The 13,669-nt window shown below is 43.1% G+C and overlaps 1 protein-coding gene across 2 annotated transcripts in view; it reads right to left on the bottom strand.

Annotated features, from left to right (window-relative positions):
- Window positions 1-575: 575 nt before the first annotated feature.
- Window positions 576-13,669, bottom strand: part of LOC309858605 (ubiquitin carboxyl-terminal hydrolase 4-like) — a 29,324-nt gene continuing 16,230 nt past the window's right edge. The window contains exons 7-8 of one of the 2 annotated variants that reach the window (XM_082751312.1): window positions 1,593-1,733; window positions 576-765 (exon numbers count right to left, since the gene is read on the bottom strand). In XM_082751312.1, coding sequence (XP_082607438.1) covers window positions 591-765; window positions 1,593-1,733 — 316 coding nt within the window. In that variant the 3' untranslated portion in view covers window positions 576-590. The remainder of the gene's footprint in view (window positions 766-1,592; window positions 1,734-13,669) is intronic. The other variant, XM_082751313.1, reaches the window with a different exon arrangement.

Here is a 13,669-nt window from a genome sequence, read left to right as displayed (position 1 = left end):
CCCCAATAAATATTTGATCAACAAACAAATGAGGTATCAAAGGAAGGACTTTAGGATTTTGCACAATCAGAGGCATGAGATTAGATAGCTATCACTGGTGCAGTGAATTCTCATCCCATCAGAAACCAACTGGGCAAGTACTCTGATATTTTCTGGGGAGATCATCCCTAGTGGCCAACAAAATTCAAAATACTTTTTCTGGGGGTGCCTGGGTGGCTCAGTGGTTTGGGCTGCTGCCTTTGGCTCGGGTCATGATCTCAGGGTCCTGGGATCGAGCCCCGCATCGGGCTCCCTGCTCCGCAGGAAGCCTGCTTCCCTCTCTCTCTCTCTCTGCCTGCCTCTCTGCCTACTTGTGATCTCCGTCTTTCAAATAAATAAATAAAATCTTTAAAAAAAAACAAAACAAAACAAAAAAAAATACTTTTTCTGTAAAACCAACCCCAGGACTGATTCAGGGCCATTAACAGCGAAAGGCCATTCTGTACTAACCAGTGGAAGGTACCCTGACAGGGATTCCTGAAGTACTAACAAAGGGTAGGCAGGGATCCCTGGTAAAGGGTCCCCCCAACATTTCAGCATGCCTTTCCTAATCACGCCCCAGTCCTGTGAAGAAGCAGTGTTACTGAGATGACAGTTCTCCCCTCTACCTGCAAAGCGGAGTTCATGAAGCAGGTGTTCCCCAGGTTTCCAAGTCCGCAGAGCCCAGGCTGAATGTGAGACGATGGCGACTCCTGACAATTATACGAAGCAGAGAAGCCAGATCCACTGGAAAACACAAGCCACATCAGCAATAAAAGCGAGTGCTGCACACATGCCCTCAGGAAACCTTGTGGGGCTCCTCCAGGGCCTCTGCAATCCCTATCTGGTAATAATTCCATGATACGAGTTCTTCCTACACCCCTAGTCAGCCCTCCAGCCACTCTCCTTCTCCCACCCCTGCCCCTGATTTGACACGACAGCAGGTGGTAAGTACATCCTTAAGGGGAGAAATGCTATCCGAGTTCTCTACTCTCAGGCTTTTGGCAAATGCTAACTATGTTTCCCTCTAGAAGGCTAACTGCCACGTGACTTCACGGAAGAACATGTGGTTACCAAGATTAAGAGCTCACACCTGCTACCACTCACCAGGCCACACTTTGTCCTAACTGTGCCTGAGTATTCACGCACACTCTCACCTCACTTTCCTCCTCCTCCATTCAGTCTGTGCTATGTGGCAGGCGCTCATGAGATGCTCGCACAAAGGAGGGGGAAACAGGCAGGGATCCCCCACAACTGAGAACCATTCCCTCAGCGCTATTACTGTGCTGTGATACAGCCAGCCCATCCTTTTGCACGAAAAGTGGTGACCCCTCCCCAGGACCACCAGTGACTTAGGCTGTGTGCAAAACAGCAGCTCATCTAAGGACAAGCAATGTAAGTGAGAAGTAGGAGACATACTCTACAGTGGATATGAAATGGAGAGAGAAAACACATGCAGCATGTTCCCAAAGGGAAGCCTAACTAGGCTTAGTGTTGCAGCAGAGGAGCTCTCCAGACACAGGCTAGAAAAGGACTCAGAGGGAGGGAAGCAAAGTGAAAAGGCCTGCTCTTACCCCCTGCTGACACCGGAGCTGTGCATCCCAGAGGTGTTAGTGCTATCACCATTTGCAATGGGAGAGGCAGACACTGAGGAATAGGGACTTGCTGATGATGTTGGAGAGGTAGGAAAATTTCTGCTAGGCGCAGTGCTTGATCTGGGAGAGAGAAGCAGAGACAATGCTACTGACTTTTTGCAAAAAGCAAGCGCTACAGAATGCCTTAGGTCTCTTTTCAAGAAATAAATGTTCTCCATATCCAGTTATTTAAAATAAATTGCCAAAGGCCTACTGTCATACTACTTCAAGATTAATTTTACTTAAGTGAGTCAAAAAATTAATTGGTCTTCCTGGTCTCATTCATCCATGTGGTCGCCCACCTAATCTCTCAGTAGGAAAAACCACAAAGTTGGTCTTTAGGGCATCCTGATTTGATTTATAAATCATAAGCTTCCCTAATAAAAGTTACCAGTGAAAGACAGAGAAAAATGGCAAAAAGAGAGGAAAATCCCCAAAATACTTGACCCGAAATGAGCAGCTGGCTCTGAGTACACTAGAACAGGAAAATGGTAGTTTGGTTTTACTACACTATTCAAGGAGAATTGGTTTTGCTTCCTCAAATTTATCAAATGTGAGTAACCTCTGTTTCAAACTTATGTTTCAGTATTTTTCACAATATATCTTTTTTTTTTTTTTAAAGATTTTATTTATTCATTTGACAGAGAGAAATCACAAGTAGATGGAGAGGCAGGCAGAGAGAGAGAGAGGGAAGCAGGCTCCCTGCTGAGCAGAGAGCCCGATGCGGGACTCGATCCCAGGACCCTGAGATCATGACCTGAGCCGAAGGCAGCAGCTTAACCCACTGAGCCACCCAGGCGCGCCCTTCACAATATATCTTATTTTAGATTTATACCAACTTTCTGATTAATAAATGCAAGTGCTATCCCAAACATTAAGTTGGTATGATTTTTTATCAATTTTCTACTAAAATCTGTATAAGAACATGTAGAAGAAAGTGGATCATTCTGCTCTGTTTCAAATATGTATAACTGTGATTTTCCTTCTTGATTTGCGGTTATTTTTAGACTACAAAATATGATTATGATCCACAGAAGCCATAACCAAATCTGTCAATTCCTTAACAGACATTTCTGGTTGAAATGAAAGGAAACAAAGAAAAATTTTAATTGACATTTGTTTAAAATGTTCTAGAAAATACTGCCAGTAGTTTTCGGAGTAAATTCAGTCAAAAGAAATCCAATGATGACTACATAAGGATGTCTTTTTATATGCTTGAAAATTTAAATAAGAAAATCTTTTTTTTTTTTTAAGATTTTATATATTTATTTGAGAGGAAGAGAATGAGAAAGAGAGAGAGGGAGAAAGAGAGAGAGAACAAGAAGCAGGGGGGAGGTCAGAGGGAGAAGCAGATGCCCCTGCTGAGAGCAGGGAGCTCAATGCGGGACTTGATCCTGGGACTCCAGAATCATGACCTGAGCCGAAAGCAGTCACTTAACCAACTGAGCCACCCAGGCACCCAAAGTTTTTCTTTTTTAAAGACATTTATTTATTTCAGAGAGAGAGAAAGCCAGTGAGCAGGTGGGGGGAGGTACAGAAGGGGAGGGAGAGGGACAAGTGGACTCAGCACTAAATGCAGAGCAGGGGTGGGAGTGGGGGAATCTTTATCTCAGGACCCTGAGATCACGCTGAACTGAGTCAGACAGTTAACCAACTGAGCCACCCATACGCCACAAGACCAAATTTTTCTTAAATTCCACCCCTGACAGACAAAAGACCTCTGTGCAGAAAAGTGACCATCTAGGAAACGCCTGGGCAATTGGCACTTGTCATCAGGCAGCTTTAGAACACATTCTGGGGCACCGCGCAGGTGGGAAGCATCTTAAGCTCCAGGGTACAGATTAGTTGAGGCAAGACCTCACTGGGTCTCATGCCACAAACACTCTGAAAACAGAGGCTACAACTCCAAAGGATGCTTCTGCTCCTTTAAAAGACATCTCTCAGTAGCTTTTCACCCAGGTATTTCCTGCTTCTGGGCATGTCTAGTCCTTACCAGTCACAACTAGAACATACCCTGAACCCAAGATCCAGGTCCTGTAACACACTCATGCCTCCCCTACTTGCTCCACTGACCTCTGCATGCTTCTCAGATGTTCTCCAGGCTGAAAGCTGCTCTTGCAGACAAGCCCACCCTTTAGGGATGACCTCAAGTAACCAGAGTCCAGCACCTGGCATTATCATTAAGATAACAATGAACTGGCTGGCTAGTGGTAACAATGAACTTGCTGGCTCTACTGATAGAGCATTCAACTTTGATCTCAGGGTTTTGAGTTTGAGCCCCAAATTCGCTGTAGAGATTATAAAGAATAAAATCTTAAAAAAAAAAAAAAAAAAAAAGAAGAAGAAGAAGAAAAGAAAAGAAAGAAAGAAAAAGGTAACACTTACTGGAATCCTTACTGCCTTCACAACACCCAACACCCTAAGCTGTGCTCTCCCCACACCAATGCTGTTAACCCTCGTCAGCATGTTCCCACATCTCCACTTCAAGAATACTGTCCTCTTCTACTTCTGGGCAGGCAGCCTCAAAAGGGGGCCATGGTGCAGAGTTAACCAGGAATTAGAGACTTCAGGCAAGTAAAGTCAGAGGGAGACAGAGTCAAAAAGAGAGAGAGAGGGAAGTAAGGCCTGCTCTACAAAAAACTTTGGAAGCAAGAACACAAAGGTTTGCACAATCCACTAGGAAGAGAAGATCGTCTTAAAATGTTCAGAATTTACAAGATGGCCCTCACTAATAAAAGAGCCGAACACAATTTATGCTGTTCTCCTAACACAACACACATTAAACTTACTCTGCAGGTGGGTTAAAAAAAAAAACGAGGGGGATAGGCCAATCAATGACTTCCCCCAATAACAAATTCGCTTGTCACATTTTACCACTCCCTCAAGGTTAACCTGTGTCTGCTTGACAGATGCATTACTGAATATAAAGCTGGTTTTTTTTTTTTTTTTTTTTTTTTAAGAAAATCCAATCAAAAAGAGTACCTGGGTAGCTCAGTTGGTTAAGTGTCTGCCTTTGACTCAGGTCATCATCCCAGGGTTATGGGACCAAGGGCACCAGGGAGCCCACTTCTCCCTCTCTCTATGCCCCTCCCCCTGCTTGTGTTCTCTCTCTCTAAAATCTTGGGTTGCCTCAGTGGCTCAGTCAGTGAAGCATCCACCTTTGGCTCAGGTCATGATCCCAGGGTCCTGGGGCTGAGTCCCGCATCAGGCTCCCTGCTCAGTGGGAAGCATGCTTCTCCCTCTCCCTCTCCTCCCCAAACCCCACTTATGTTCTCTCTCCCAAGTAAATAAAATCTTTAAAAAAAAAAAAAAATCCAATCAGAGTTTTGATGAATGATTTTAACCCATTTATAGTTATTTTAATCACTTTTCAAGCTGTCCTTAATTCAGCCTCCTTATCTCATGTTTTCTAATTACCAATTCTCAGTTGTTCTTTTTTACTTCCTGCCCTCGATTTCCCTTCTTAGATGTGGCAGTTTCCTAGCTGTCTTTGGTACTGTAATTTATAAGAAATATGTATTTTTTTAAAAATAATAAGAAATATGTATTTTGGGGCGCCTGGGTGGCTCAGTGGATTAAGCCGCTGCCTTCGGCTCAGGTCATGATCTCAGTGTCCTGGGATCGAGCCCCGCATCGGGCTCTTTGCTCAGCGGGAGCCTGCTTCTCTCTCTCTCTTTGCCTGACTCTCTGCCTACTTGTGATCTCTCTCTGTCAAAAAAAAAAAAAAAAAAAAAAAAAGAAATATGTATTTTGGTCTTGTCCAAAATTCCTGGCACACAGTCCCTCAGTAATTTCCTCAGTAATGAGTGATGGGAGCATCCTTTGTTATCCTTGCATTTCTGCCCTTGGTTCGTGAAATAGCTTAAGTGTTAAAAGCAAAAGGAATGTTTTATTTCCAACACACCCCTTTCAACCACCTCAGTTTACATTAATGACTTTTAAGAAGTCACAAAGAATGGGGCTTGTCAGAAGATCTAACCATGTGATTAGAGGGTTGGAACTTGTAGCAGCCCAACACCAAACCCCTGGAGAGGGAAGAAGGGCTGGAAATCTGAGTTCAGTTACTATGACTAAATGATTTCATCAACCATGCCTACTAATGGAGGCCTGCACAAAGATCCCTGCAGTATGAGAACTTTGGAGAACTTCCAGATTGGTGAAAACATGGAGGTGCCAAAATGCTGGAATGACTGAGGGCAGCTCCTCATCCCTTTCCTATACCCACCTGGTACCTCTTCTATCTCACTGTTGTCGAGTTATAGCCTTTCTTGACAAACTGGTCTTCCTGAGTTCTGTGAATTGTTCTGGCAAATTTTCAAGTCCAAGCAGGGATCACAGGAACCTCTGATTAATAGCCGGTGATCCCAAGCAAAGGAAACAACCTGGACTTGGAACTGGGCCAGTTCTGATGGACTGAGACCTTAACCTGTGGGATCTGATGGTACTTCCAGGTAGACTGTGCTAGAATTGAGTGAAATTGTACAACAGGTGTCAGAGAACTGGATGGTGTAAGAAAAACCTATACACATGTAGTGGCGAGTACCAGTAGAGCAGAGAAGAAAAAGAGGGGTCCCCCCCATTTTGTCTCCCAGTAAGTTATTCTAACCTTTTTCCTTAGGACCCCAATTTTTTTTAATCTTTTAAAATATTTTATTTATTTATTTGAGAGAAAGAGTGAGCGAGAGGGAGAGAAAGATCACAAGTAGGGGCAGAGGAAAGGGGAGAAGGAGACTTTCCTGCTGAGCAGGGAGCATGACACAGGGCTCGATCCCAGGACCCTGGGATCATGACCTGAGCTGAAGGAAAACACTTAAGTGGCTGAGCCACCCAGCCACCCCAAGAAACCCAATTTTTAGCCAGACACCTTGCAACTCTGCTAAAAGGCATTTTCTGGCTCCCTTGAAGCCAGGTATGATCATATCATTGGCCAAAGAGAAGCAAAGAGATGTTTTATGTATGATTTCTGGGAAATTTCCTTAAAATGAAGGGTTAGGTCCCTCCTTTTCCTTCCTTCCTCCTCCTTGTCACCTGAATGCAGGTGTAACCAAACAGCTCAGGATCCTAAACCCAGACAGAAGAACCTCTGAAGCAGAAGCTACACATAGCAGAATAACATGACAGAGCGGCTGGGTTTCTAATGATACCAGCACTGGACCGCCCGCCTCAGAAATTTTTTTTTCAAGATTTTATTTACTTATTTGAGAGAGAGAGAGAGCGAGCGAGAGAGCATAAACAGGGAAGAGAGGGAGAAGCAGGCTTCCCATCCATCCCCCAGCAGGGAGCCCGATGCGGGACTTGATCCCAGAACCCTGAGATTATGACCTGAGCCGAAGGCAGATGCTTACCCCACTGACCCACCAGGGATACCTCAGAAATTCCTCTTAGAAAGACTTAAAGCATCATCTTTCTTAAACTGCCTTCAAACCTTTTCTAATCAACACAGCATATTTTAAAGATATATTTTCTACTTTTACATTTCTGGCAGTTACTCCATTAACTTATTAGAACCTGTAACTGTTTTTATTTTTGCCCATCAACTATTTAGACTTGTAACATTCCCATCTCTCTCAGCTCTGTACTGCCTCTCATTTCCTCACTTGTCTTCCGTGTTGGCATTAGTCAGAATTAACTTCTGGACTGTTATTGAGATGGGTTGCTTTCTTACACCTACCTTACTATTATTCAACTTTTTACTGAAGTACTACATAGAGAATACATAAATCATGAACGTCAAAATCAAGAAATTTGAACCAAATGATTACATCTACATAACCAGTACCCTGACCCAGAAACAGGACAGCCCTAGACCCTAAGTGTCCTCTTCATGCTTCTGTGAGTCATGATTTCTCCCATAACTAACCACTACCATGACCTTGAGTTCCCTAGGTAAGTTTTGCCTGTTCTTAAACTTGATATTAAGAGAACATAGGACGCCACGTTTTGTGTCCAGCTTCTCTCATTCAACACTGTTCATGACATACAACACTACTGGGTCCCTACAGACTCTCACGGGGTGAATACACTACAATGTCTCTATCCCCTCTATTTTTGGACATCTGGTTTAACTAGAGTTTGTGACTATGACAAGCAAACAGTGCTGTCGTGAACATTTTTGAACATATCTTTAAGTGAACACGAGATGTATTTCTGTTGGCTGTATGCCTAGGACTGGTTCACAGAGTTGTAGAATATGTACATAATTCTTCCTCTAGTAAGGGATGCCAAATCTCCTAAAATCACCACATCAATTTATATCCCCTAACAGCAGGGCCCAACAATCCAAGGTGCTCCACACCTCAACATCACTTGGTACTGTCCATCTTTTTCACTGAGTCATTTTGGTGGGTGTGCAGGAGCACTGTGTTATGGTTTTAATTTGCCATTTCTGGATGATTGCAGAGGTTAATACCTCCCCATATGCTTGCTAGCCATCCAGACATCCGTTTTGGTAAATTAAATGTTCAAGATGTTTTGCCCCTTTTCTAATGGGGTTGCCTAACTTTTTCTTACTGACTTGGGAGGCGTTTCTTCAAACCTCTGGAGATAAGCAATGTGTCAGACATATTCTTGCAAATATCTTTTCTCACCCTGTGGCTTGCCTTTTTACTCTCTGGTGAACATTTTTAAAAGTCACAGTTACCCCCTCTACCCATTTCCTCCTCCAAGGTTTCTGGTGTTGTGTCTTCTGTCAGAAATCTTTGTTCACTCCGAAGTCCCAAAGCCCTTGCTTTTCTGGCCAACAGAACACTTCCTTATGAGCATGCTCTCTCTCACATTACTGATTCTACCACATGCCCCTGGGCTCTAAAAGTAATTCTTCCACTCAGGAGCCCGGTGTGGAAAACCTTCCAACGTCAGCTATGCTAAAGGAAAAAAGTATTTCAACTTTACATTTAAATAAGTTTAGCAGGATTCACAATTCTGCTTTTCAAGTTATTTACTTTGATCCTGAAAAAGTCTCTCCTAGGTCCAATATTTTTTTCCCCCTAGGTCCATTATTGCTACTGACAAGTTTGATACTAGTTCCCTTATTCCTCTGTGACTTTGTCTTTCAAAAAGATTTGAAATTTTCTCTACATCTTCGTTGTCAGGTTTTTACTGTAGTGTCTCGGTGTGGGATTTCTTCCTTCCATCTGTTGTGTTTAGCATTATTTAAATTTCAGACCTTTCCTCTTTCATGATTTCTGGGAAACTCTGGGTCATTATAACCTCAGACATTTTCCTCCCCTTCCTCTGGTCACTTCCTCTGCCTCGGAGATTCCTATTACACAAATGTTGACATTTCTACCCCATCCTCCATAGCACTTTGCTCCGCCTATCTTTTGCCTCTCTATCCCTCTTAATGCTGCACAGAATTCTTAGACCTGACCTTCCAACTTCTTCACTCTTTAGCGACATCCATTCTGCTACTCAACCCATCTCCCAAATTCTTTGGTCCCAAGAATGCCTCCTTATTCCTGTTTCATGTCCCCACTTGCTTTCCTTGATGATACTCATCATGCTTACTCCATGCTCCCAGGAGGCTGGGAGCACAGATTATGCTCCCACTAGCACATGCCATCAATGAGCCATTTTCTTTTCATTCGACTATACCTGTCAGCTACTCGTTATGGCTCCCTTGAGCTGTTCACCAAGTGAGACCACGCTACTCCTACACTCACTGCACTGCCTCCAACAAACTCTCTACCACCACCACCCCCAAGGTACACCTGGAATCCAGAGTCTCACAAGGTCCACGGGGCTCCCCACGTTGTCCCCTAAACCCTCCAGCCATCAGCCCCAACAAACTCCCACCAGTCTTCAACAAAGCCTGCTTTGGCTTCAGAACGTCCACTGTGGCTGGCACCTCAGCCTCACAATCTTATTCTCATTAAGCATTCCACTCACTGCTGAGTCCCTCACTTCTGCTGTGACCATGCTCAAATGGCACCTCAGAGAGGCCTATCACCCTACTTAAATCTGCTCCTTCCCAGGGCACCTGGGTGGGTCAGTGGGTTAAAGCCTCTGCCTTCGGCTCAGGTCATGATCCCAGGGTCCTGGGATTGAGCCCCACATCGGGCTTTCTGCTCAGCAGGGAGCCTGTTTTCCCTTCTCTCTCTGCCTGCCTGTCTGTCAAATAAATAAATAAAATCTTAAAAAACAAAAACAAAGGGGCGCCTGGGTGGCTCAGTGGGTTAAAGCCTCTGCCTTCAGCTCAGGTCATGATCCCAGGGTCCTGGGATGGAGCCCCGCATCGGACTCTCTGCTCGGCAGGGAGCCTGCTTCCTCCTCTCTCTCTGCCTGCCTCTCTGCCCACTTGTGATCTCTGCCTGTCAAATAAATAAATAGGATCTTTAAAAAACAAACAAACAAACAAACAAACAAACAAACAAAAACCTGCTCCTTCCCAAAGCCTAGCACTTGATTTTCTTCCCTGATTTTTTTCCCACAATACTTAAAAACCATTGTACCTGTGGGTTGTTCTTGTCTACTTACTGTTCCTTGAGAATAGAAACTTTATTACTGTATCCTCAGTATCTAGACCAGTGTCTGGAACTTTTAGGAGAGTGAAGAGTGTACCTCAGGAATCTCGCTCTGGGCTCATTGGCCACGGGACACACTTTGCAGGGAGAATCTAACCTTCAGGCAAATTCAAGGAGGCACTGCTCTTTTCCAAAAGCTATCTCCCTTCACTGGAATCTGAGACCACAAGGTGTGGAAGAGATGGGACGAAGCAACACTGGGAAAAGAAGGCAGAACCTAACAGTCTTCTTTGGCCAGTATATCCAGCCTCTTCCACTCCAAGTTGTCAACCCTACCTCACAGACCCACCTTCTGTCTCCCCTGGCGGGGGGGGGGGGGGTCCTCACAGTTTTTAAGTAATTTTCTCTCAGTTCTGTGGCACTTCCAGTTCCAAGAAGGGAGTCAGCAATCTAGGCTAGCCTTCTGACTGCTGCTGTCACAAATTACCAACAACTTGCTGGCTTAAAACAACAGAAATTTATTGTCTTAACAATTTTGCAGGTCAGAAATCCAAAATGATTCTCACTGAGCTAAAGAGCTGTGTTTCTTTGTGGAGGCTCTAGGGACTTCTAGAGGCCACACACATTCCCTGGCTCATGGCCAGTAAAGCCTTTCTATTTGTTTTACATCATGTGCCCTCCATAATGACCATCACACAGTTACCCCATCCCTCACCCACCTCCAGCAACCCTGAGTTTATTTCCTATAATTAAGTCTTATGGTTTGTCGCCCTGATTTCGACTTTATTCTTCCCCTATGATCCTATTTTGTTTCTTAAATTCCATGTATGACTGAGATCATATAATTGTCTTTCTCAGATTGACTCATTTCACTTAGCGTAATACCCTCTAGTTCCACCACACTGTTGAAAATGGCAAGATTTCAAATTTTTGATAGTTGCATAATATTCTACTATATTTATATCTATATCTATATCTATCTATCTATCTATCTATCTATCTATCTATGACACATCTTTTTTCCATTCATCTGTTGATGGACATCTGAACTCTTTCCATAGTTGGTTATGGTCAACATTGATGCTATAAATCACTACTTCTGTATCTTCAGGGTAATGACCCAGTAGTAGTGCAATTGTTGGGTCACTACCTCTACTTTCAACTTTTAGGAACCTCCATACTGTTTTCCACAGTGGCTGCACCAGCTTGCATTTCCACCAACAGCGTAGGAGGATACCCCTTTCTCCGCATCCTCGCCAACAAGTCATTTCCTGACTTGTTAACTTTAGTTATTCTGACTGCTGTGAAGCAGTATCTCATTGTGGTTTTGATTTGTATTTCCATGATGCCAAGTGATGTTGAGCATATTTTCATGTGTCTCTTGGCCATTTGTATGTCTTCTTTGGAGAAATGTCATCCATGTCTTCTGCCCATTTCTTGACTGGCTTATTTGTTCTTTAGGTGTTGAGTTTGTTAAGTTCTTTATAGATTTTGGATACCAGCCCTTTATCTGGATGTCATTTGCAAATATCTTCTCCCCCTCTGTCTGTTGTCTTTAAGTTCTGTTGACAGTTTCCTTTGCTGTGCAAAAGTTTTTATCTTGATGAAGTCCCATTACTTCATTTTTGCCTTTGTTTCCTTTGCCTCTGGAAATTTATCTAGCAAGAAGCTGCTGTGGCCAAGGTCAAAGAGATTGCCCTCTCCTCTAGGATTTTGATGGACTGTCTCACATTTAGGTCTTTCATCCATTTTGGGTCTATTTTTGTGTATAGTGTAAGGAAACGGTCCAGTTTCATTCTTCTGCGTATGGCTGTCCAACTTTCCTAACACCATTTGTTGAAGAGACTCTCTTTTTTCCACTGGATATTCTTTCCTGCTTTGCTGAAGGTTAGTTGACCAGAGACTTGAGGGTCTATTTCTGGGTTCTCAATTCTGTTCCACTGATCTATGTGCCTGTTTTTGTGCCAGTACCATACTGCCTTGATGATGCCACCAGCTTTTGTGTTTTGTTTTGTTTTGTTTTGTTTATTTCCAACTTTTCTTTGGTGATTTGGGGTCTTTTCTGGTTCCATACAAATTTCAGGATTATTTGTTCCAGCTCTGTGAAGAGTTGATGGTATTTTGATAGGGAATGCACTGAATATATAAATTGCTCTAAGTAGCACAGATATTTTAACAATATTTGTTCTTCCAATCCAAGAGCATGGAATGTTCTTCTATTTCTTTGTGCCTTCAATTTCTTTCATAAGTGTTGCATAGTTTTCTGAGGACAGATCCTTTGCCTCTTTGGTTACCAGGTTTTTTTTGTTGTTGTTTTGGTTTTTTAAGATTTGAGACAGAGAGAGCAAGAGCAGCAGGGAGGGGCAGAGGGAGAGGGAGCAGCAGACTTCCTGAGAGAGGAGCCCAACTTGGGGCTCAATCCCAGGACCCTGAAATCGTGATGTGAGTGGAAGGCAGACTTTTAACTGACTGAGCTACCCAGATGCCCCTCTTTAGCTAGGTTTATCTCTAGGGTCAACTCTTTAATTTCTCTTTCTTCTCATTGTTAGTGTATAGAAATGCAACTAATTTCTGTGCACTGATTTTATATCCTGCTACTCTGCTGAAATCCTGTATGAGTTCCAGCAATTTTGGGTTAGATTATCATGTCATCTGCAAAGAGTGAGAGTTTGACTTCTTTGCTGATTCAGTTGACTTATTTTTGTGGTTTAATTGCCGAGGCTAAGACTTCTGGTACTATGTTGAAGAGCAGTGGTGATCGTGCACATCCCTGCTGTGGGGTATGCCAGACATCCCATCCTGATCTTATAGAACTCAGTTTTTCCCCATTGAGAATGACACTCACTGTGGGCTTTACGTAGATGGCTTTTATGATACTGAAGTATGTTCCAACTCTACACTGTGCAGAGTTTAAATTAAGAAAGGAAGCTATATTTTGTCGAATACTTTTTCTGCATCTATTGAGATGATTATATGATTCTTATCCTTTTATTAATATAGCATATCACATTGATTACTATGTGGAAGTTGAACCACCCTTGAAGCCCAGGAATAAATCCCACTTGGTCATGATGAATAATCCTTTTAATGTACTACTGGATCCCATTGACTAGTATGTTGGTGAGAATTTTGGCATCCATGTTCATCAGGGATATTAGTCTGTAATTCTCCTTTTTGGTGGGGTCTTTGTCTGGTTTTGGGATCAAGGTAATGCTGGCCTCACAGAAAGAGTTTGGAGATTTTCCTTCAATTTCTATTTTTTGAAACAGCTTCAGAAGAACAGGCATTATTTCTTCTTTTAATCTTTGGTAGAATTCCCCTGGGAGGCCATCTGGCCCTGGAATCTTGCCTGTTGGGAGATTTTTGATTAGCCTTTCAATTTACTTGCTGGTTATGGGTCTGTTCAGGTATTCTATTTCTTCCTGTTTCAGTTTTGTTAGTTTATATTTCTCTAGGAATGCATCCATTTCTTCCAAACTGCCTAATTTGTTGACATGTAATTGCTTATAACATGATCCCTTAGTGTTGGTTACGATCTCTCCTCTTTTATTCATG

Source organism: Mustela nivalis (genome assembly GCF_964662115.1).
Source record: "Mustela nivalis genome assembly, contig: HAP1_SCAFFOLD_2863, whole genome shotgun sequence".
Taxonomy (NCBI): domain Eukaryota; kingdom Metazoa; phylum Chordata; class Mammalia; order Carnivora; family Mustelidae; genus Mustela; species Mustela nivalis.
This window is presented reverse-complemented; position numbering and strand designations above follow the sequence as displayed.